Source organism: Oryza sativa, chromosome 6, assembly GCF_034140825.1.
Source record: "Oryza sativa Japonica Group chromosome 6, ASM3414082v1".
NCBI classification, from domain to species: Eukaryota; Viridiplantae; Streptophyta; class Magnoliopsida; order Poales; family Poaceae; genus Oryza; species Oryza sativa.
Window position 1 is genome coordinate 11,655,247 of NC_089040.1, and position 24,029 is coordinate 11,679,275.

Sequence of the window (24,029 nt, forward strand, 5' to 3'; positions counted from 1 at the left end):
AAGAATTTCTCCAAAAAAGCTATTTGTTTCTTATGTTTCTTCTTGAGATTGTACCTCCTATCTAACAAATTGATGTTAATTCAGTCCTGCAGCAACGTGCGGGGCATCCTCTAGTTCTAAATATAGCAGAAAGCCAGAAAGTAATAATGTGGCCCACGGTACTTCAGGATCCCGGAGAAAGAGGGACCCAGTTCTCATTTCTCCAACAAACTGCGTATCCACCTATATTGCTTACTATTGCAAATGATTTAGAATATATATATAGCATATAGCCCATTTTTCTTTTAGTCATGGTTCCATTTTTTTTTCATGTTTTATCTTTTTTTTTTCTTTTGATGAAATTTACTCTCCCCTTTTATTTGATAATTCTAGTACCTCCAAGAAACACCCATGAACCTATGATATGTCCAAGAATGTTGACTATAACCATGGTACTTCTGTTGGCATCGAGTCGCGCCGCCACACCTTGAGCACGTTAATTATGTGCAACCCGCAGCGATATTTGGAGACACACCACCGCAGGAGTGGGTAGATACCGCCGAATGAACACCTGGGAGGAACCCCATCGGGGTGAACGCACATCGGTGTGTTCTAGACTCGACATGCCAGCTAGAATATCCTCTAACATCGTAGAGATGAGAGATGATGCGCAATTGAAAGATTGAGGGGGTGAATAGACTGAGTCATGTAGCAAGCAGGAGAGAGATGTAAAATATACAGTATAGCATTAATAGATTGATTTTGATGATTTATTGGTGGTTGTTTTGGCCCTCTATATTTATAGGAGGGTTGGACTTGCTTTTTAAGTCTTTTCCAAGTCTTAGGTTTTGGGAAGCTTTACAATCAAGGAAACCCAGGATTAAGAAAGAAACATGAGGAAACTCTAACTGGAGACAGACTTTGTGCTACCGGTTTGACCGTCCAGATACCTACGGTCTGACCGTAATTCATTTTACTGTCTACGAGGCTACACAATGGCAGTCAGACTCGTGGGAAAGCTTTGATATTTTTAAAATTTGGCTCAAACTTGCCATAATTTAACCCTAGTGTCAAATAACACGGATGATACCTAGGACACCCGCAATAAAACACTGGCGATACTTCATACATCTGTGGAACACTAATGATGCAAATTATATAAGTCCACGACTCACTGATAATACACCTAATGCCTCAAAAAATTTCTAACGGCACTCTACTGTACATTCCGCATAACGTTAATGACATTCATGGTAATAACAACATGATGTGTTCTTACAAAACCAGTCTCCCAACTTACAAAACCAGTGCAAAATGAGACCCCTCGGCAGTATTGTCTCCAGTTTTGGCTGACGTGGCTCATTTGACTAGGTCTTCATCCCACGTGACATTAACGTGGCACTTACGTGACAATTTGATATGAAATATAATAAAAAACATGGGCTCACATGTCAGTTGCAACAAAAAAAAAGTGGTGGAGCCCACGTGGGCCCCCACATGTCATTCTCATTCCCCTCTTCTCTCTCCCCTCTACCCCGGGCAGTCTTCTTCCTCCTCTCTCCCTACTCCTCTCTGAGACGGTGGAAGAGAGGGTTGACAACGCTCCCTACGCCTCTCTCCTTCCCCTTTTCGGCATATGGGTAGAAGAGGACGAAGCCATAGCCCTTAGATCTACCAGATTGCTTGTTGGAGATGACACAGCAGTCCTCGAGCTCACCGAAGAGGGAGAACGCAAAGTGGAGGTCGTCGGCTTCGGCGCCCCAGCCGAGGCCGTGGACGAAGAGCTTCATGCTCGTGAGGTCGGCCTCCGTTGCACATAGCACAACCGCCATCGTCGCAGGGGTCGTCATCGCGGTCGTGAGAAGCAGAACCACCAGCTGCTCCCTTGATAGGGGCTCGAGCACCTTCACGATGTCCTTATCATCATCGTCCCCTCCGGCGCCGTCTTCCCCCTTTGCATCTCTCTTGACCTATCAATCTCTCCCTCCCCCTATGTTCCTGTGGCGGATGGTGAGGAGCGGTGGCCGGTGGAGCATGGTGAGGAGGACGGCAACGGGCGCCGGTGGCGCCCTCAAATCCTCCACTTTGTGCCTCCTCCTGGATCGGCACTGATCAAGGCCTTCTTCTCCACCGCACAACGGACTAGAGCCATGTCTTCCTTGCTACGAGCTTGAGCTTGCCAGCCCGTCGGCGGGAAGACGGCAGTGGCAGCCAGTGAGGAGATTTCAGATACTGCCGGGACCAACGTGCTGTAGTCGCCGCTATATTACTCCCCCAATGTGCATCGTCGTCGTCGTCGGAGTCGAATGAGGGGGAGGGCTCCGTGGCAGAGGTTGAGTGTAGAGGAGGGACGGCGCCACGGCGGGCGTGGAGTAGGAGGTCGAGGGGGTGAGGATCTCGCTCGCCGCCGCCCGCTCCACTCCGCCTACCGGCTTTGTGTGCCGCTACTCCGCCCGCTGCCCACTCGGCTCTGTCGTCTTGCTCCACCCGCTCGGCTCCGCTAGTTGCTCCGCCCGCCGTCGTCTCGCCTGCTCCGCTTCGTGCTGATCTGGCGAGTTGGCATAGGAGAGAGAGATGATAGAGATAAGAGGGGAGGGTGATGGTGACATGTGGGGCCATGCGGGCCCCACTATTTATTACTACCTTCGTCCCAAATTAGTGGCCGTTTTCACTTTTTTCTTGTAATGTTTGACCATTCGTCTTATTTGAAAAATTAATGCAAATGTAAAAAAGGATAAGTCATACTTAAAGTGCTTTTGATAATAAAGCAAGTCACCAACAAAATAAATAATAATTTCATAATTTTTTGAATAAGACGAATGATCAAAAATTACAAACAAAAACTCAAAGCGACAAGTATTTTAGGACGGAGGTAGTATTATTTTGTGTGTGTGTAACCGACATGTAGGGTGTCCCACGGTTTTAATTACTTTTCTAGATCGAATTGCCACAAAGCGTCACGTCAATGCCACGTGGAACGAAGACCTGATCAAAAGGAGCCACGTAGGTACCACATCAGACAAAACCGGAGACAATACTGCCAAGGGACCTCGTTTGCTTGGTTTTGTAAGTTGGAGGATGCGTTGTATCCGGTTTTGCTGTCGAGGAACGAATTTCAGACTCGACGACAAATTAAGGGACCTAAAACTTACTCCAACTAAGCGAGACATGGCCTACAGGGCGGCCCATGGAACCGTGCTCGACGGGAAGCGATCGATAGGATTTATTCCCTTCTCTTAATTGCTACTCATGGATTAAGGAAACTTATTAATCCACTACATTAAAACCTGACAACACATATGCACAGGGCCCAGAAGCAGAGAATGCAAAAGCCAGCCCTGCAGGGAAACAGAAAAGGCAGAAAATCATGCCAAATCAGAACTGCCTACTAGACTTCCCCGCGGATAATTAACCACTGCCATTACCGCAGCCACAAATCGGTTCACCTTTTTATTCACCCCCAACGAAGAGTTTGCCGCTTCTAGCTTCCTTACTCCACCATCGCCTCCCAGTGAATCTGCTCCTGTTCACACAGCGAGATTCATCGTCTTCCACCTCCGTTTAGCTCTTTGCTTTTTTTATTTTTGCCATACATGAGTGGGTGTAGCTGGCTCTGTTCGTTGGTGATCCTGCAGGCCGTTTGCTCCGCCTGCTGGCAGGTTGCTGGTGCCAACTCGTTGCGGCTTGCCGTCGGTCAGATCGGAGGTGTTTTTGTGTACCTCCAAGATCCGAGCCTTATGTCGCGGCGTGCCCGCGACGAGCTTGTAGATGGTAGCTGCTCCGGTGATGAAGATCTGGCTGATCATGGAGCTTGGCCGCAACCGGGAGGAGGAGCTGGTGGTGATCATGGAGGTGTGCCGCGAGGAGGAGAAGCCGGCGAAGCTGAAGCCGATGTAGATGTCGACGGCGACGGTGGTTCTGCTGGCGACGTCGAGTGCCAGGTATGTCACAAACGATTCAAAAACGACAAATCTATGTTTGGCCATCTGCGGAGCCATCCCAACAGAGGTTACAAGGGTGCCACCCCACCTCTCAAGATGTCGAGCACACCGTCGTCGTCGTCACCGGTTATACCGGCCGGCAGCCCACCGCCACAGCCACCACCGTCGTCATCGTCGTCACTACGACCGGTTGGTGACAGTAATTCCTCAATGCCAACGCCTGGCATCTCTTTAACCACTTACGAGAAATTGGCTGCCTGTGTGATGCTCACACTTAGGCGTCGGTACGACCGGGATCAACGGCAACTGCAAGCTCCACCGAAGCTCGAACGAGCTGGAGCAGGAGACCAGCTGGCCACAAACATGGTGGAAGGAGCCGAGGGGAGCTCCCGCGCCATTGTCCGCGACGAACATGAAGCACGGAGGAGGAAGAAGGGGAAGAGGAAGCTGAAGGAGCCTAGAGAGGAAGAGAGGAAGGTGAAGAAGGAGAAGAAGCGTCACCCCTACATGTGCAAGCATTGCAATGAGGAGTTCTCCACACACCAGGCGCTGGGCGGGCACATGGCCGGCCACCATAAGGAGAAGAGGATCCTCCTCAAGGAGAAACAGCGTGAGAGAAGCCTTGTCCTGGAAAAAGAACCTGAAAGGAGTCATCACCTGATGGAGGAGAAACATCCTGAAAGAGGCCTGATCCTGGAGAAGAAACAGCTCGAGCGAAGCAGCATAGTCTTGAAGGAGAAACAACCTGACAAGAACCTGATCCTGGAAGAGGAACAACCTGAGGTGGTGTACCAAGACAAAATTGATCAGACCATGAACTGGCAGAAAACGGAAAGAAACGAGGGAGTGTCGTACCTTGGTGGCGGCTCCAATACAGCGCCGATTGCTCAAGAAGATAGCCGCCCACCGTTTGGTTTTGACCTCAATGTTGAGGCTCCAGAACAGGAATAGAACTGGAATAGCAATCCAGCATATCATCTGTGTAATCTCGTAGTAAAACAATAAAGCTAGATGGTAGGCATGTTTGCCTAAAGCCAGGATTCCAAAGACAAAGACATGCTGTAGGCCATTCCCTATGTTGCTTTGAGAATTGTTTGCACATTGAGGACTATGTGTCTTGTTGAAAGCTATACATGTCGAAAAGCATCTTTCAGTCTGAGAAACAAAACGAAAAGCAGCCAAGGTCTAACATTCCTTACTGTGCAGAAGTAACACATATGAGGAAAATATACAAGAGCTGAGTTATCAAGATTATAAACCTCTATAATTCCAACGTGTCATGAACATGCGGATTCAATATATGCTGAGTTGAAGCTTCTGGATAACATAGTGTAATATTCCCCCATGTTCAAAGTATGCCAGCTCCACCTATAAAAGCATGTTAAAAACAGAAATACTCAAAACAAATGCTTAGGTTACAAACGGTGCACTTGAGAAATTAAATATAAAAGAACTAACTTGAATTTTGATATAAAGCTTTCGATATAAAAAATTATATCTCTACTACTTTAAAAGACGACACTCTTTTACTTTAAAAGCGAAGTCCTTGTTCTCCTCCCCCACCAACCCCACCCAAAAACCAGTGTTTCCATGAGAAAATCAACCCACCAAAAAAAATCAGATAGAAAAAAATGAACCCATAAAGCTATATGTCTGCATTCCCACAATCCTGTTGCAAGTTATGAAAATATCAACATTGTTCTCGCATTCTAAGAAAATACAAATATAAAGTATATATGATACTATTTACATCTCATGTTGGTATCCTCTCATATAAAAACAACGATACGAAGTTACACACACTGGACAAATGACACCATTTATAGTGGTTTTTATTAAACAAATAATAATAGAGGTTTTCACTAGTGCAAATTGGTGACATAGATGGCACTTCAGGTATGCCAGGGCATTGACCACAATGTATTCTCTAAAATACAGTAGCAGGATAATTAATATGAATAGTCTACAATCATGAAGATTGTTTGCAAGGGCAGGCAGGCAGGAACAACTTAAATCACAAAAATACGTGTTCAACTATGGTCCTGTTTGGTTCCATGGGCTAATGTTTAGCCCTCACCTTTTAGCCTCAAATTAGTCCTGAAGGATCCAAACAGGTGGGCTAATTTTGAGCTAATGTGAATTAGTCCCCCTCAAAACATTAGCCCCTCTAAGGGATGCTAATGGGGCTAATTTTGTGTGGGGACCATAAAAAAGCAGGTCTCTCTCTCCTCTCTTTTTACTCTCTCCACCTTTTAGCCTTGAATTAGCCCATGGCAAAAGACAATATTTAGCCTACCAATTCATGACTAAACATTAACTCTCAAAATTAGCCCTGAGCTAATCTTCCAAGAGAAAATCCATGAAATGCCATTGACAAACACTCTAATTTCAGAAATACCATCGACAAAGTCAACTTCCAAAAAATGCCATCACCGTCAAACTGCCGTTAGCATCTTTCTGTTAAGTTGCATGAAAAGACAATCTTACCCCTAGACAACCATTTACTCACACAACATCATTTTGCATTGCTTGCTCACAATAAATTATATTTCTGTTAGTTTATAAATTCACAAACATCATTATTTTGCTATCAATCAAGTTATTTCATAATTGAATTCACTGAAATCAAATCAAACAAAGTCTTCAAATGAAATCAAACAAAAGGGAAAATTTCAACATCAGAGTTGCAACACCTGCTAGGACTACAGCTTCCTCCTCCACGGACCTCAGCGACTGTGGCTGCAGGCCTCTCCTCCCCCTCCTCGCCGGCGCTTACGGACCTCTCCTCGCCAGCGTCTAAGGCCCCCGCGCCACATCCTGCAATAGCCGCGCCGCCGTGGACATCCTCGCCGCACCCTGCCGTGGACCTCCTCACCGCGCCCTGCCGCGCCGCCGCCGCCGTGGACCTCCTCGCCGCGTCCTGCCTCGTCACCGCCGTGGTCCTCCTCGCTGCATCCTGCCACGCCCTCGCCGCCCTAGTCCTCCTCGCCGTGTCCTATCGCGTCGCCACCATGGTCTTCCTCGCTGCGTCGCCGCAGCAAGGGACCGCCGCCGAGCCACAGCCACCGCCGAGGACCGGCCATCGAGCCACCGTCGGGGACCGCCGCCGCCGTGGACCTCCTCGCCGCGTCCTGCCGCGCCGCCGCCGTCCTGGTCTTCGCCGCGTCCTGTCGCGTCCTTGCTGCGGTCCTCCTCGCCGCGCCCTTGCCGCACCGCCTCCGTGGACCACCGCCGCGTCCTGTCGCGTCGCCGCCATGGTCCTCCTCGCCGCGCCCTTGCCGCGCCGCCGCAGCAGGGGATCGCCGCTGTCGCCGAGACGCCACCGGGGAGAGCGCTAGATCGGGATCGGGATCGGTAGTGGTAGGGTTAGGGTTAGAAATTTCGTTTTTTTCTTTGACAGTAAAAACTAGGTATATTTTGCACTGAGGGCAAAATAGTCATTATTAAAAAAAATAACGGTTGTAACGGTGTGGAGTTGACGGTGATGGCATTTTTGGGAGAAAGAGGCTTATGCAATGGCATTTTTGGGAAGTTGTCTTTGTCGATGGCATTTCTGGGATTAGGGTGCTTGTCAATGGCATTTTATGGATTTTCTCATCTTGCAAACAGGGCCTAGGCATATTGCCTTTTGCTCTCTTGTGCAACTACTCCCAACACTTGGAACATACTTCAATGTATTATTCTTTCACCAATTAGCAAGCATTAAATACAGACAATTGAAGTAACTGTCGATTCTGCACCTTGAAACCAACTTTATTGTCCAGGCATGCATGCCAGTCTGTTTTCACCCAGTCATGAGTTCTGCAATTGTATAGCTTCATAAAACCATGTATGCAAATAAACCTAATCTACAAAGTGAGTGTGTGCATTACCCCTTTGGACCTGAAAAACATGACTCAACATCTCCCAAATCTACTCATCTAAAGCTGACTCTTTTGCTGGCTTTTGATTGGTCCACGTGGCACCCATATTTTAGAAGAAAAATCATTAATTCATACTGACAAAAAAATGCTTAAGAATCATTCGTGGAAAAAAATCTAAGCAAAATATCGTATATGGATTCCAGAGGCTTCCAAAACTATCTTCTCCTCCCAAATCGTACAAACTTCCATTCATTTACCTTCTATAAATAATCTACACCTACGCCTACTCAGTAGTACTCCTATACCTAAATATATAGTAAACCTAAAATTATTATGTAGAAAAATCCAAAACAAAGAGTGAAAAAGATAAAGGCAATCTCGGTTTCCTATACCACGCAATTTGATCAGAAATACCTCCCCAGCCAAAAAATAATAATTGTATTTTTATGTTATATAAGCCATGTCAAATATATAAGTTTAGAATAAGTTCACCAACTACCATATTTATTTTACAAAAGAAAAGATATTTCAAATTTACCTATGCTAGAAACCTACAATGACAACAATACCTTCAAATGTAAAGAAAAACTGAGAACGTTGTTCCTTTTCACCTAATGAACAATACCATAACCAGGAGGTACGATAAGAAATAAAGAGGAACCCTATTTGATACAGACAAATCGTTCCCAATTCTCTTGTGAAATGAAGAGGAATCCAATTCAAAATGAAGAGAAATCCTACTTGAGTCAGGCAAATCGTTCTCTATTCCTCTCAAATTCTATTTGGCTTTACTGCATTTGTTGCATTTGTTGTAAGTGGACCCTTACCACATCAGCTGTGTCACTGAATGATCAATTATAATATCTGTTGGAACCTAAATACGGAAGAGCAAAATTATATAAAACTAGAAAGCATATATAAAATGAAACACCCCAAAATAGGATGGGAAAAGAATTAATTAATACCATTGTATTAATCCGAGTAGCATCAACACCCAATTTAAATATTGCATCTCTCATGCTTGCAAGGTCAAAAAGAACAGACACACATTACAAACTTTCATATAGAAAGATAGATGAAGGATCACACATGCTGACAGGACGTCTCCCAGTCCATCTTCTCTATATACACCTTGGTTATTTCGAAACCACTGCAATTCTTGGTTATTTCGAAACCACCGCAATTACAGATCGCTGATTCTAGAAGCACGCGTATAGTGTATGGCAGCTTACATGGAATAAATATAACGAAGCAATGGTCAGGTGAGAGTGATCAACTTTTGTAATTTCCTGTAGGCAGTACTAAGGGTAAAAATATGTTCTACCGTGGTTATAAGAATCTGTTTTTTAGAATTGTATGATGATGAGGACCACCATTTTTTACAGCACAATATATATGTTAAGTAAAACACATATGAATAAGTCTGATGTTGAAGCAGCATAACACACAAATGAATCTAGTCCAATGATGAAGCAGGACCTCCTGTCATTTCATTAAAATTTCACTCTACCCATTCCACATTACCGATTCTCGTGAAGCATGATAATACCTTCTATCAACGGAGTACTAATTTCAGTAAAGTTTTACCCAACCCAATCCACATTGCCTTTTCTCTGATCAGAGACTTAATAGATTCCGAAATCACCATCATCGCTGTTTGGGAGGGTCTGCCTGGCTTACTAATATCCGCCAAAAATAACATATTTATTGACAAATTATGCATCAAAAATAAAAGGATTAGTTTAGCAGTTCGTGAAAATTCTTATATAGAGCGAAAATAAAAGGATTAAATTGGCAGTTCATGAAAATGCTTATAGAACGGGACAAATGGCCACATAACAAAAAAAAATGAAGGGGAAATCCACCCTCTATTCATCTACTCGGTTAGATGATCATTCAGAGAAGACAACACTACACATCCCAACTCCAAAAATCTTCCAGGCGACGCCAATTTGACATCCATCGAAACAAAGAAACAGAATATTTTTTAAAAAAATAACTGGAAAGACGCTGCGAGAGACTCACCCATACACCGAACCGAAGAGCATAGCGAGCAGCGGCGGCCGGCGGCCGGCCTCGCTCACCACCATCTCTTTCTCGGCGAGAACTGGAACTAGGTCTCATCCGCCGCGCCGCGCCGCGCGGCGATGACACGTGTCGCATGACTCACCAGCGGTGTCGTGCACTCATGGCGTGGCGGGGCGACGCGAAGACGGAGGAGGCGGCCATGGGGATCGGGATGATATAGTCTCTGGTGAACAGAGCAAACTGCTTTTTCACACGGGCCCTAACGAAGCCCATTAAGGCCCACTTTAGGAGGCGCATGGGCCTAATCCAGCCCATTAGTGGCCGCCCCCGCGCCAAAACCCCCCGCCGCGGCCGCCGCCGCCGCCGCTGGCCGGAGCGCCTCTTCGCCATGGCGTCGCTCGCGCCCTGTCTCCTCCGCCGCCGACCCCTCCGCTCCGCCGCCGCCGCGGCTCTAGTCCATCCAAGGTTAGCCCTCCCCCGTCGCCTCTCTCTCTCACACACCGCGCGGCGTTCGATCTCACTCTCTCGGGTTGGTCTCTCTTGAATTCAGCGGATCCTGGATGCGGCCGCGCGGTGCGGGTTCTTCCCCGCGTCCTCCGGGCGCGTCGCCGTTGTTCGAGCCTCCCCGCGTGGTGTCCGAGCGTTGGATGGACGGGCGAGGATGGTGGTTCCGGTTCCGCCAGCCCGTGCGGCACGGGAGCACGGCGGTCACGCTGGACACGGGCGGTGGATTCGCCAGGTTCTCCGTCGGCGGCGACGCGGGCACGAAGCAGGGGGCCGGCCGGAAGGGGCAGCCTCCGGCGAAGGCGGCGAAGAAGAAGATGTCGAGGAAGGCCAAGGTTAACCAGCTGAAGTGGTACCGCCTCAAGGCCAAGAAGAAGATGAAATCGCCCAATCCTGAAGTCAGGATTAGATACAAACTCGAGAAGGTCTATAATATTTCAGTGTTACTGATTTGTCTTGTTCCTATTTGCTGTTTGAATGTATCTGATTGAGGAGAAATGCTGCATTGTTAAATTGACATGTGAATTCAGGCGAAGAGGAAAGAAGAATGGCTGATTGAGAAGCTGAGGAAGTATGAGGTCCCGAGATCTCCGGAGCCGGTTCATGACCCTGAGATTCTAACCGAGGAGGAGAAATTTTACCTCAAACGAACTGGCGAGAAGAAAAAGAACTATGTTCCTGTTGGAAGGAGAGGGGTGTTTGGCGGCGTGGTTCTTAACATGCACCTTCATTGGAAGAAACATGAGACTGTGAAGGTGATCTGCAAACCTTGTCGGCCTGGCCAGGTCTATGAGTACGCCGAGGAGCTGACCCGGCTGAGCAAAGGCACGGTCATTGATATCAAACCCAACAATACCATTATCTTTTATCGTGGAAAGAACTATGTGCAGCCAAAGGTTATGTCACCTCCAGACACTCTCTCAAAGCAGAAGGTAATCATGTTTGCTAAAACTAATTTGTCGGGAACAGAGCTTGTTGTCATGCCACCTCTCTTTCTTTAAACTTAATACAAACATGTCTTGTAATTATAGCTGATTACCTGTTTGTTCTCATGCTACATTGCTACTCAGTAATATTTAGATTTTTATGAAAGAAGTTCAAATGTCCAGTCAACTTATGTTTATCTGTATTCTGTACTCCATAGGCCCTCGAGAAATATAGGTATGAACAATCCCTTGAACATACCAGTCAATTTATTGAGAAGCTAGAGAAGGAGCTTGAAGATTACCAGAAGCATGTTGCTTTATTCAAGAACCGTGGGGAAACTTTAGAAACAATCAGCAGCGAAGAAACTAATGTTGATGACCTTACAAGTAGCTCAGATACTGAATGAGCTATCTCTTTCAACCATGATGCCATAGATCATTTCGTATTGAAGGTTTGATCAGAGCATACTCATTGTTCATTACAAATGCTACTCAGTTTTGGTGCAATAATGATCATCAGCTTTCTTCAATAGTTCAGGTAGAAAATAAAATAAGTATCATATTCATTAGTTTGAATACTTTAAATGAAAAGAAGTCGCATTCATTAGGCCATGTATATCTTGCTGTCATATTGAAAATCCTTTAATTGAACAATGCTTGTATCAGCAATTTATCTTCGTAAGGTTGGTGCTGAGTACAAATCAGGCTTTTACTAGACCCAAGCAGGATTTCTTGCTGGAATTGTTAGTATGTTTTATTTCATGATATTGTTTCCAGTTCCTGTGTAAAATTATTTATGAAAATAGTTTTTCTTTTGGTCCATTTGTGTTTTCTTATTGCCCTTTGTGTATAGATTTGTCAAGCTTGCATTATGAGAAGAAATGGTGCAGCATACAGAGATCCATGTACCACTATTTATTGTGATCGCAGCATCTGGATATATTAAAGATCTGTCCACATTACAACAGTACACGTTTACATCAATTTCGGATGCTGGTAGCAACATGAGCTGTATTTGTGTGACAGATGGCTTCCTTGGAGCTTGAATCTTGAAACATCAAAACTTGGGGCTGACTACTTGAAAGAGGTCTACAGAAAACTTGGGCCATCTACTCAATTGAAAACTGGTAAACTCTCACCCAGATCTCCATGAGTTGAATAATTTAGTAACATGTAGAAGAATGTTGTTTTTAGATTGGCAAATTATGTTTGTTCACAGTTATTAATTTATGAGATTAAGGCAATATGATGTCAATGCCTCAATGGACAATTTCCATGGTAGATAACTTATAATACTCCATATATTGTTTTAGTCTCTACAGACATTTTATGCCAGATTAGAGGAAATTCCTCTTGATAGTCCTATTTTGCCTGGGAAGATACATAAAAATCTGCCAAAGCTATCACTGTGGTCATTAAAACCAACTTATTTGAGTCAGTATCTATATTTCAGTACTGGGGTACTGTACTGGTATATACTTGCTAACCAGTTACTGGCAGAAAACAATACTATTGCATGAATATAAGAACGTAAACCCTAAATTTGTTTTTTTTTACTAAAATTAATATCTAGCAACTCTCCAAGAATTGAATTAAATCTGTGCTGTGGAAAATGGTAGTCACTACAATCGATGCATTGATACTATTATAATTAGTGAATTTCAACTTTAGTAGGTTATTCTTGTTTAGTTGGATCTTTGACAGCAAAGGAAAAGCAGTGCAAGTTTTTTAGTTCTTTTCTTTGTGATAATCAACTAAATCATATATCCTTAGTTTACCACTACTATTTAGTATATATCAACAACATCAGAAATTGAAATATTAACCAGGCTACAGTTTTTTCACCATTTAAGGTTTGGTTTTCTGCAGTCACCACTGAAATGTAATGTTTTGCACAGAAGTGATCATATAATAAGAAACGGAATAATTGAGTTATGGAATAAGTAGATCTTGTGAACTACAGTTGCTAGGTGGTTGTTTCATCTAATTCTTTCCCTTTGATAGCTAATCTGTCAATGTTGAAGAAACATTTTTGACATTTTGTACGATTGTATATGCAGGCCATGGCCGGCTCCTAGACAAATCTATCTGCAGTGTTGTTTGCTGTTAAGCTCCAGTGACATAACGCCTGCAACTGCAAGCAGATCCCATGTGGTGCCTTTCAGCTTCACTGGGGATGCATTCCTAGCGTCTTCTTTTTTCTCTGTTAGGTATTTAAGCCCCAACCATTGACATGATCTGGTTGTATCCGCCTCAACAGGGCCCTGATTGATGAAGCTGATGCCATACCAATCGACTCCAAATGATTCCTAAATGTCACTCGTTGGTTCCAGTCCTTGTCATGGTGCATAAAGCAAGGTAATCAGACGAATCAGTCATCACATAGAACCGAATATTGTGCAGAGTTTAGCAGCATCTGCTTGGCATGATTACTGGCATCCTATGAGCTAGTGTAACTGTAGACCTGATCATCTGTGGAGTTGTTCACCACTTAGCGTTGTGTAACATGGACTCTGAAAATCATGTGTCACCAAATTGTGCTACTTACAGGCATGAGATTCGCTGTCAACAGATATCAGAGGCTACATTTGTTGCTTGCCGTTATTGTCTTGGAGCAGAGATTCTGAATCATGAAGTTAGCTTATTTATATGTGCAGTATGTGAACCTTTTTTTTTTCAGCTAACAATGGAACTGTCTGAGTTGAACGTCCAAACGATAGAAGTGATGGTGCTTTCCATCAAGGAAAAATGAGCAAAAGTGTGCCTTTGTGAGAAATGTGAGATGGTGAAATGACTCAGACTTACATATCAATTAACCAATGATAAATGATAACTCAAATCTTCATGTTCTTATACTGCTTTTCTTTTCACCCTGAACATTTAGAACCCAAACACACCCATAGTTTACATGTACATGATGAACATTTTGGCTTGATTGCTAACAAGCAGCCATATAACATAATAATCTTTCACATTGATAAGTATTATCTTCACCTAAAGTAGTTACCCTGTATTTATTTGTACATCTATATTTGTTTATGACATGTAAAACTAGGTCCTAGAGCCACACTCGTAACTTCCTGGCACATGTATATGCATTTACATGTGATGAATGAATTTGCAGTTAAGAAGTTGTCACTTCTGTGCCTGAGCAGAGATAGGAGGCGGCGGCAGCAGCAGAAGAAGCAGCATTGCTCTTTTACCTAGCTTGAGTCGGCCAGCTGCAGTTTGGGTCCTCAGCTGCAGCCGCCGGCGGCGAAGCCGATCCTGGACTGCGCGACGTCGTACACCACGCTGAACGTCTGCTGCTGCGTGTTCCCGATGATCGCCGTGCCGCCGGTCGGCGCGAACGCCAGGCACGTCGTGGAGTCGTCGACGTCGATGAGCACGTTCCCGGGGGACAGCGCCAGCGTCGCGCCGCCGGCGAACGCCATGTCCACGCGCGGGACGCGCAGCCCCGCGGCGGAGCCCCGGAAGCAGGTGTCCAGGATGGAGTAGGTCGGCGCCCGCGGCGCGGCGCTGGCCATGGCCGCGGCCACGGCCCTGCTCAGCGCCGTGTACACGTTCGGCGGCAGCCGCGTGATCACCGTGCCGGAGTCGATGATCGTCGGCAGGCTGCGGTACTCCGACGGCGGCACGGCGAGCGGCGCCCCGGCGACCGAGATCCCCGACAGGGTGACGAAGTAGAGCGAGGCGTCGAGGGAGCTGGACGCCATGGGCGTGTACGAGTACTGGCCGGGGTTGTACGAGCCGATGGAGAGGTAGCCCGCCGCCGCCGACGAGGTCGGGAGGCAGTAGGAGAAGGCGTAGCCGAGGCTCGGGGCGAGCTGGTAGAGCAGCGAGAGCTTGTTCTTGGCGAGGCCGATGAGCCCCGCGGAGCGGCCGAAGAGGCCCTCGTTGTCTTGGCCGCAGCCGTAGTAGAAGCCCGGGAAGCTGCCGGAGCCGAAGGAGACGGTGTCCTTGCTGAGGTAGCCGACGGAGTAGGAGCTGTCGCCGTAGCTGGCCTGGTAGATGCAGACGTTGGAGACGGAGCAGGCGGAGGGGTTGAGCGTGGCGGCCTGGAGCTCGCCGCACTCCGACGAGGAGCACTGCACGGCGGCGTACGTGCCCGACGCGCGCGGGTCGAACACCGGGCCGGCCTGCCGGTGGCACGACACCGAGCACGGGGAGCACTGCAGCCAGGTGAGCGACGACCCCGTGTCGACCACCATCACGTAGGAGGTCGCCGGCGTGCCGAGGCCCAGGCGGGTCACGTAGTTGCCGACGGCCACCGACGCGCCCGGCGTCAGCGGCACGGACGACGACGACGCCTGCGAGCCGCCGACGCCGCCGGCCTTCTTCTTGCGGTGGCCGTGGAGGAGAGACGATGACGACGGCGATGTCGGGTGGTTGTTGGCGAGGCGCGAGGCGAGGTGGGCGATGCGGGCGTCGTCGTGGGTGACGACGGCGGAGAAGGGGAGGTCGGAGGGGAGCGGCGCCGGCGAGCAGGGGCTCTGCGGGTGGTGCAGCGTCAGGTGCAGTCCGGAGCTGTTCAGGTGCTGGAAATCTGCAACAAACAATTTAAATTAACCTTACATTTTTTTTTGAACATAAATTTTGAAATTTGAACAGATTAACACTAGTAAATTCGAACAAACTTTTGTCAAATTTAAATAATTTAGAAACATTATTTTTTGTAGAGGCGCGTCGGGCTTATCACGGTCCAAATTTTGCAAATTTACTTCCGAAACTGTGAACCCAAACCTAAACAATTGCTCCATCAGTCTTAAAATATATCAACTTTTGTAAGCATTTCAAATTTACCCTAAAATTTAACAATTTTTCCAACTATATTATCTTCTTAACGATTCACTTGTTGAGAACATTCCCCATTTAATCTCTTAACCTAATTTTTCTTCTAATTCAATCAAAACATTTCTTCTGTTTAATTCCACCTACTTTTTTTTAATATGTTTAATCCTAAATTGTTTTTATATTTTAGGATGAAAATACAGAACTAATCACTTGATCATAGGGAAAGCCCAATTGTTTAACTCAGTAGCAGAAACTCCACAAACTCTGCCAAGTGACTGAAACAGATGCTTGCTAGCTAGGAGTACATTCATTCCAGAATATAATAATTTTTAGGGTTGAATATGAGTATTAAGAAAATATGTGGAATTAAATGTGAAAAGATTGTGATTGCTAGGGACAAGAAAGTAGCATGGGACAAGAAAGTAGCAGTGGCTCTAGAAGTTTTCATTGGGTGATCCTACCCCCATAATTCGAAATTGCATAATATCAAATTTACATCTATTTTATCGAAATTACATCTTTTTTAAAAAAAATATTTAACGGATAGGGTAATCCAAAGGCCACCCTCAAAACCTCTATAACCACCACTAAAAAATAACTGTAAAATTTGAATGAAATAAGATTATAATTGGTTGAGAAGAAAATGAACATGAAAAAGTTATTAAGTTTTAGGATAAATTTTAAATGTTAAAAATTATTATATTTTAGGATAGGGCTAGTAGCCACTGGCTAATCAGCTAATTAACCTAGCTAGGTAGGTGCCGGCCGTAGGGCCGGAGACAATCGTGTTGTGCCACAAGTAGTTCTGGTATTTGTGGTCGATCGTGCGACAATGCGACGAGACAGTGATGCGCCACCAAATGCAAGAGCAGCGGCACCGAGCTATCGATCGATCAACAAGTCGCTGGTCTGAAGAACTTTCTCAAGAACAAACGCATGTGACTGTCTACACCTGTCCAATACTCTCTGTCGACGTACAGATATCATCCTCGATTTGACCCCAGTACGTACGTACTTGTGGTCGTACATCAATCTGTCTGTATATATAGCTTTTGATCGATAAGCTTGTCGCGGTATGCAACACGTTGCAGATTAAGCTAGCCAAACAAATTAAGTAATCAGACACCGATCTGTATAGATGCATTGATCTCGGACAGACAGGCAGACTGGCCAGCCGACACAGATTTTGGCATTAGCGGATATATATAGGTGAGCATAGTTTAGGTACGAAGGCCGAATAGCCTTATTATAATCGTTCATGTAATTAAGGAACGAAAATCGCTACAAAATTGTCTGACAGCTTGATCAAAAAGCTTTCACTTTGTAAACTCTCAAAGGAGTGTTAAGATTCATGCAAATATGAAATAAAATTTCTGCCGCGCGCTCGCGTGAGGCGAGGATTGCACCTACGACCTCACGCACATATGCTCGTGGTGCTAATCGACTTTCTGCACTTACAGCCTCGTCGGATAGCCTAATAAACCAAAGAAAAAGCCAAATTTTAAATTTTTAAGCTTAATTTTAAGATTGATTTTGACATATTTTCAACATAGTTTCTTTTTCAACATTGGCTTTTAAGTCACAAATAACACATTTATAAAAGTTTTACCCACAAATTTATTTTTATTTCCTAATAAGCCGTTTTGGCTTATTAGGAAATAAGCCAAATGATGGGGACCTTAATTGCTTAATCTAAGTTCACTTACAATATAACCTTCCGTTTCAGCTTATTAGATGTTTTGACTTTGATTAAAGTCAAACTAGTTTAAGTTTGACAAAGTTTATAGAAAAAATAGTAATATTTTTTAACCAATAAAAATATATTATAAAAATATATTTAATTATTAATTTAATAAAACTAATTTGGTAATGTAAATATTACTATACTTGTCTATAAACTTATTCAAGCTTAAAACAGTTTAACTTTGACCAACATCAAAATATTTTATAACCTGAAATGGATGAAGTACATTCTTACATTTAAAAGTTTTTTTTAAAAAAAAAACTATCGAATTAATGTTGTATATATATACTCCATCGAGAAAAAGCCAAACCAAATGTCACGTTTGATTATATTCGAGATGCCATTGTTGCGTAGCACAGTATTGTTCGATAATCGATAGGTTGGTGTGTGTTCTCAAAAAAATAAAAAAAGTTAGGTTGGTGTGGGGTCATACGGTCACGTGTGAATGATTTGTTGCAGGATTGTATGTACTTGAGTACAATATACATGGACCACGGAGTGCAGAATCTGTCCTAACACGAATGGGAATTTTTGGAGTTGGGACCTAGCTAGCTATATTATGTCTAGGTTCTTCATGTCTGCTTCCAATTTCCAAAACGATGATTATACAACTGAAAGTATGCATCTATTTTGTCACATTTTCATCAGGTGTCACATACTCACACCCCCCTTAATCAGATACTCCCTACGTTTCTAAATATTTAACACCCTTGACTTTTTAGCACATGTTTAACCGTTCGTCTTATTCAAAAACTTTTGTGAAATATGTAAAACTATATGTATATATAAAAGTATATTTAACAATGAATCAAATGATATGAAAATAATTAATAATTACTTAAATTTTTTGAATAAGACGAACGGTCAAACATATTTAAAAAAGTCAATGACGTCAAATATATATTTAGAAACGGAGGGAATAATATATATTGCCATGGCCGTTCTTTCTTTTTTTTTAATAAGGGTGCAATTGTCGGACGATCATCCATCAGATCAGGTTTTTCAATAATTTTTTGATGTGTTCTTGTTTGAAAATATCACCACTACAATTTCATATTTAGGGCAGTTATTTTTAATTGATTAACGGAACACGGAATATATATCATGGACACGTTTTCTAATATTCTAAACGGTACGATTAATTTTAAGTGAACTTTTCATTGGTATTTCTAAGAAAACTTTATAAATCAAAATTTAAAGTTTCTAATATTTAATTCATTTGTTTGTGCTTTCAAAATATATTTTATAATTAAGCTTGGTTTCATCCATCATCCATCAACACCAAACCGTTGGTTGTGTTATGCAGAACAACAAAGAGAGAGAAATCAGTCTTCTTAATTTTCCCTCCTCTTAAACAAAACGTTTTGAGTGAACAACACACAATATATAGTAAGAGAGTGTTAACAGAGGGTTGGGGTCAAAACGAGTCAAGCGGAGTCAAGAGTAAACCAAACAATTTTGTGGACTTGATTACTCAGAAGAAGAGAATTTAATCGGTGCACGCGAGGGTCTATTCGCCACACGTCATTGGTTGACTCTTCTCTGTAGATGATGGTCACTTTTTTACAGGTAGCGTACCCCCAAAAAACGCCTGACATAGTGCAGAAACTAGTGCGCATTTCGAATATTTTTATATCATATTAGAAGCATCCAAAAATTGTTAAATCAAATAACTTAATCATCCATGGACCATGGTACTTGCTGGATTTTGTCGAGTTCTATAGGGTTTGGTTTGGAAAATTCATAGCTGGACCACTGCTATTTATAGCTTCAAAGAAAAGGGGCAGAGCATCACTTGATTCAGTGCTCCTAAAGACAAGCTCCATGTTTTTCAGGTCGGCTATTGATAGGCTAATTTGCTGTAGTGTTCATCATTGCTCTTAACTTTGTCTGATAAGGGCATTCCCAACCCAATGACTAGGAAGGTGTTCATAGCATTAAATAAGTTGCCACCTAGGATAAAAAATGATATGGCAAGTGAATAAATGAGGAAAGAGAAGGAAACCATGTCTTGCATGAGACATGGTTTCTACACAACATCTAAGACATCATGTGAGATAACTAGCATTAAATTGAAATATGGAATAGTGGTGTTTGCATTGGAAGAGTAGTGTCTAGTACTAGTTTATCGATGATGTGGAGTTTATGGAAACTATGTCTAGTGTTATGGGTTGAGACTGCCCTAATATGGTTGTTCTGCACCCCATCGGCCCAGGTTCGACTCTCGTCGACGCTCACAAGAAATATTTACTTCTTCTTTCTTAAAACTATTGACATTAAGTCCTTAGTGTCCAACCTTTTTTAAAAGAGTGTCTTTTTAGCTACGAACCGACGAAGGTAGTATGTTAAAAGATCGATCAGCTCAAAGGCTGAAACTGCAAAAGGAACTGCTGATAGCAGACTCTCAGAACAATATTAATTACCATCTATCGGCAATTTATTCAGGTTAAAAAGGAGTTAATTACAGCCTACTAGAATAGATTTACAAGATTAACGTTGTTTCTCTGTTTTTTTTTTCCTCCTGAAGCCATTCCTATGCTAAATTCTTTACAGAGATTAATGCAATATTGCATAGGATAGGTTCATACGGATCTCTGTTATCATGGCAAACCAAAAGGACAAAAAGATGATGATTAATAGCATCTCAATTAATCATATCACTAAATTGAAAAGAGATCAGTACTGTGTGTGGACCTAGCTAGTGACAGTTGACGCGCCATCTACCACTTCCTTAGTTCTCTCTTGGATTCTTGCCTCTCCTAGCCTTCATATTTCCAAAAGCAAGAGAAAAAGGCTTGACCATCTTGTGCAAAGCAAATAGAGATGAACTGAATTGGAGGTGGCAGCAATTGGATTCACGAGATCAGTAGTACGCAAATTTGTATGTGTTTGGATGTCGTGGAAATATTCAGGAAGTAATAATGAAGCACCGCTGCTTCCAATTCAATTGGATCACAGTGTCTCAGCCTTTCAGGCAAGAAACAGGCTGGAACTAATACTCGTGATCTCAGGAGAAAAGGGCAAAAGGAGACAAGATAGGTTGATTTCTGTGTATTTTAATTTTTTTTGTCCATCTGTTTTGTACTAAAACATCTAAATGTAACACCAGCCTTGGAAAGAATCCAGTAATCTGTTAATTCTGTACTTGTCAAGAAGATTACACTGTCTCTGCTTGCAAAAACTGTCATGACAGTTCAAGCTAAGCACTAAACTATTCTCTCTATCTATATGGGCATAATCCATTGGACATACTATGTTTTGGTCCTTAATTATATTAAGGAATCTAACAATTCACATGATCATACAATACTTCAGCAGTAACAGAAGAATAACAGCAAAGAAATGACGAGAAAGCAACAGATGAACTGAACTACATGTAGAAAATTAAGCAAGGTCAGGCATATATACCACTGATCTGTGAGGCACAAACGTCGGTGATGTCTCTGATAGGGGTTGCAATGGTGAAGAGGAGAGAGCAGGCAAGGAGAAGGGGAAGAAGCACCTCCATTTTGATCCCCCAGCTCAGCTGGAAGCTTCTTCAATTCAGAGAAGTTCAGTATGGCGAGGCCCTTATGCTTGTGACCCTTTTTATAGGGAAAAGATTCTCATTGTGCCGGTGTATGGGAATCGTGCCGGTTGCTTTCGTCTTAACACTCTAAATTAATCACCGTTTTCATCCACCCAAATGATTAGGCAGTAATTATCACTTGCTGTGAGTTGTGATCAGTAAATGATTCTTTGCCTATACTCCTACTTATATGCTGTGATTAGTAACTTAGTATATCAATCTGGCACTTGGGCAGTAGAAGAGGTGCTCTATCAGGTCTGTCTTATCAGAATTATTCAGCTACACTTTATAACATCAATATGTGCCTTCTTTTCAAAACACATCAATTTGTCTTCTGGTATAATTAAGCATCACCTGATCACCAATGTCCTTTGCATGCATGCTCCATTGCTCTTATATGTTCGGCTGCTTATTCGGAATCTCTTTGACTCAATTGCACTGTACTCGCTCCACTCGTAAATAGTTGACGCTATTGATTTCGAACGAAATGTTTAACTACTCGTCTTATTTAAAAATCTATCATAAGCATAAAAAATATAAATTATTCTTTTAAAGTTAATTATTATGATGTGTTATTACGAAGTTATTATGACGTCAACTTGGCATAGCCTTCCAATCATATTTCATCCGTCCTATTTTAAGCGCAGCTATAAGTTTCTGTGTCCAACGTCCATCTTATTTCAATTTTTTTATGATTAGTATTCTTATTATTATTAGATGATAAAACATGAATATACTTATAATTTTTTTATTTTTTAAATAAGACTGATAACTAAAGTTAGACAAAAAAAAAACTCATGACTACATTTAAAATGAGTCCGTTTTCAAAGCATAAAGAGGAATTTTGCTAGTAGCTATATACTCCCTTCGTCCCATTCTAAACGTAACCATGAGTTTCCGTGTCCAACTTTAATTGTCTGTCTTATTTAAAAAAAATTATGAAAAAAATTAAAAAACATAAGTTACGCATATAGTACTATTCATGTTGTATTATCTAATAACAACAAAAATTCTAATAAAAAAATTAAATAAGACGGACAATCAAAGTTGGACATGAAAACTTATGGTTGTGGTTAAAATGAGATCGATGGAGCATAATTGTCAGGTACTTTTTGTTCTTAAATATGCTTAATGATTCCAGCGCATCACACACATCGCAGGGCTGTGCACATGGGTGTGCAACCCATGCGACCATACAGGGTCTCCAAATTTCCAGGCCTCAAAAAATCAGCCCAACCGGAGAAGGCCCATGTATTCGTGTGGGGCCAAAGCGCCAGAACCCCGTTCGAGTCCGCGCGTGTCTCCACGTGGCGACTTCGCGTGTGTAGTGCTTCGTATTCTCAACTCCGAGCCCCGAGGCCCAATAGCGTTTTGTATTCTCTTTCGTTTTCGTATATGTGACTTATTCAGTTCGTCTCAAGTCTCGACGTCTCGTCTCCTCCGAGCACCAGGCTGCCAGCCGGCCCATCCAATTTCATATGTTTATTCATCCAGCGAATAGCAACTTAGCAAGCAACCAACAAGCAAGGCACTAGGCAGCAAGCCAGCACAGCAACGAACATTCTCCACTTTTAGTTTGACAGTTTCTGATTATGCAAAACAAGAGTTCAAAAATGTACTATTATCGATATATCGCATTTGCTCTGCAGTATACTCCCTCCGTTTCAAAAAAAACTCAACTTCTAGAGTTTGAATTTTATCCCACAAAAAACCAACTTCTACTATCCTACCTACCCTCAGCACGTAAAACGAGAAGTTTTATTCTTTCAATACCCTTTACCTACCTATCACTCTTATTACTTTTTTTCAATTATTAAGGGTATTATAGTCATTCTCACTCTCCACTAATTCTACCTTGGGATGCTAGGAATTAATTTTTTTTGGACAGGTGAAGTATATATTATTTTAGCTATATTTGATACTTGATTTAGGCCTCACTTAGAGTCCTGTACAAGGCCTACAAATTTGACGGCACGCCCCTGACACATGGCAAGGGGTAATGATAGCAGGAGGGAAGAATGGACTGCACAAACGGACAGTGAGTCAGTGACACCAAATATCACCACAAGGTTTATTTTAAAATATATTTTCTAATATTAATTTGTTGTTGGTTCCTAAAAATGGGGACTAATAAGTATGTCGACTCTCGGTACACGTTCAAGTACCAAATAAACACTCTCAGGAGAAAAAAACAATGTAATACATCTCTAGACAAATCTCTTAAAAAAATAAATTATATTGAGGGTACAATTATCATATGAGCGCACTTTAGCATATGAACTTGAAAAACGCTTATTTTGGTACATGATGAACTCTGATACTTACTAAACAAGACACAAAAGGATTCATCATGGTTAATTTTATCAAGTCAGACACTGATTAAGACGTGATGCGTACACATACGACGTGGACATGAGACATGCTATCTTTATAAACTTGAGTTGTGCTTTATTATTTATTGTTCTAACCTTGGATCATTTCTCCTTTTTTATGTCTTTCTCTAATCTTTAGACTTTATTGAACCTTTTTACTGAACAACATAGCATTCTTCTCACGTACGTGTTTATGTACCATCCTAATAAACAGTTAAGTTAGCAAGATTAGCCTTTGTTTTATTCTTTTGGTCTTGGTTCGCATGCACCTAACAAGTTCATGTACCAAAATAAGAGTTTTACAAGTTTA

General features: G+C 42.9%; 2 protein-coding genes across 5 annotated transcripts; one reads left to right on the forward strand and one right to left on the reverse strand.

Moving 5' to 3' along the window:
* Nucleotides 1-10,173: 10,173 nt before the first annotated feature.
* On the forward strand, nt 10,174-13,845 carry LOC4340839 (uncharacterized CRM domain-containing protein At3g25440, chloroplastic). Of its 4 annotated transcripts, none has more exons than XM_066311558.1 (6): nt 10,174-10,276; nt 10,362-10,740; nt 10,846-11,247; nt 11,460-11,779; nt 12,095-12,368; nt 13,302-13,845. In XM_066311558.1, exons 1-4 carry the CDS (start codon nt 10,200-10,202, stop codon nt 11,646-11,648), a joined length of 1,047 nt encoding a protein of 348 aa, XP_066167655.1. In that variant the 5' UTR covers nt 10,174-10,199; the 3' UTR covers nt 11,649-11,779; nt 12,095-12,368; nt 13,302-13,845. The 4 variants fall into 4 exon arrangements, with proteins under 4 accessions (XP_066167655.1, XP_066167656.1, XP_015644409.1 ...); XM_066311559.1 differs by having other exon boundaries at nt 12,268-12,368; XM_015788923.3 differs by having other exon boundaries at nt 11,460-11,693.
* Nucleotides 13,846-14,024: 179 nt separating this feature from the next.
* On the reverse strand, nt 14,025-21,384 carry LOC4340840 (aspartyl protease family protein At5g10770). The gene is made up of 2 exons (XM_015788922.3): nt 21,188-21,384; nt 14,025-15,787 (listed from the first exon to the last, which is right to left on the reverse strand). Exons 1-2 carry the CDS (start codon nt 21,285-21,287, stop codon nt 14,478-14,480), a joined length of 1,410 nt encoding a protein of 469 aa, XP_015644408.1. The 5' UTR covers nt 21,288-21,384; the 3' UTR covers nt 14,025-14,477.
* Nucleotides 21,385-24,029: the final 2,645 nt, after the last annotated feature.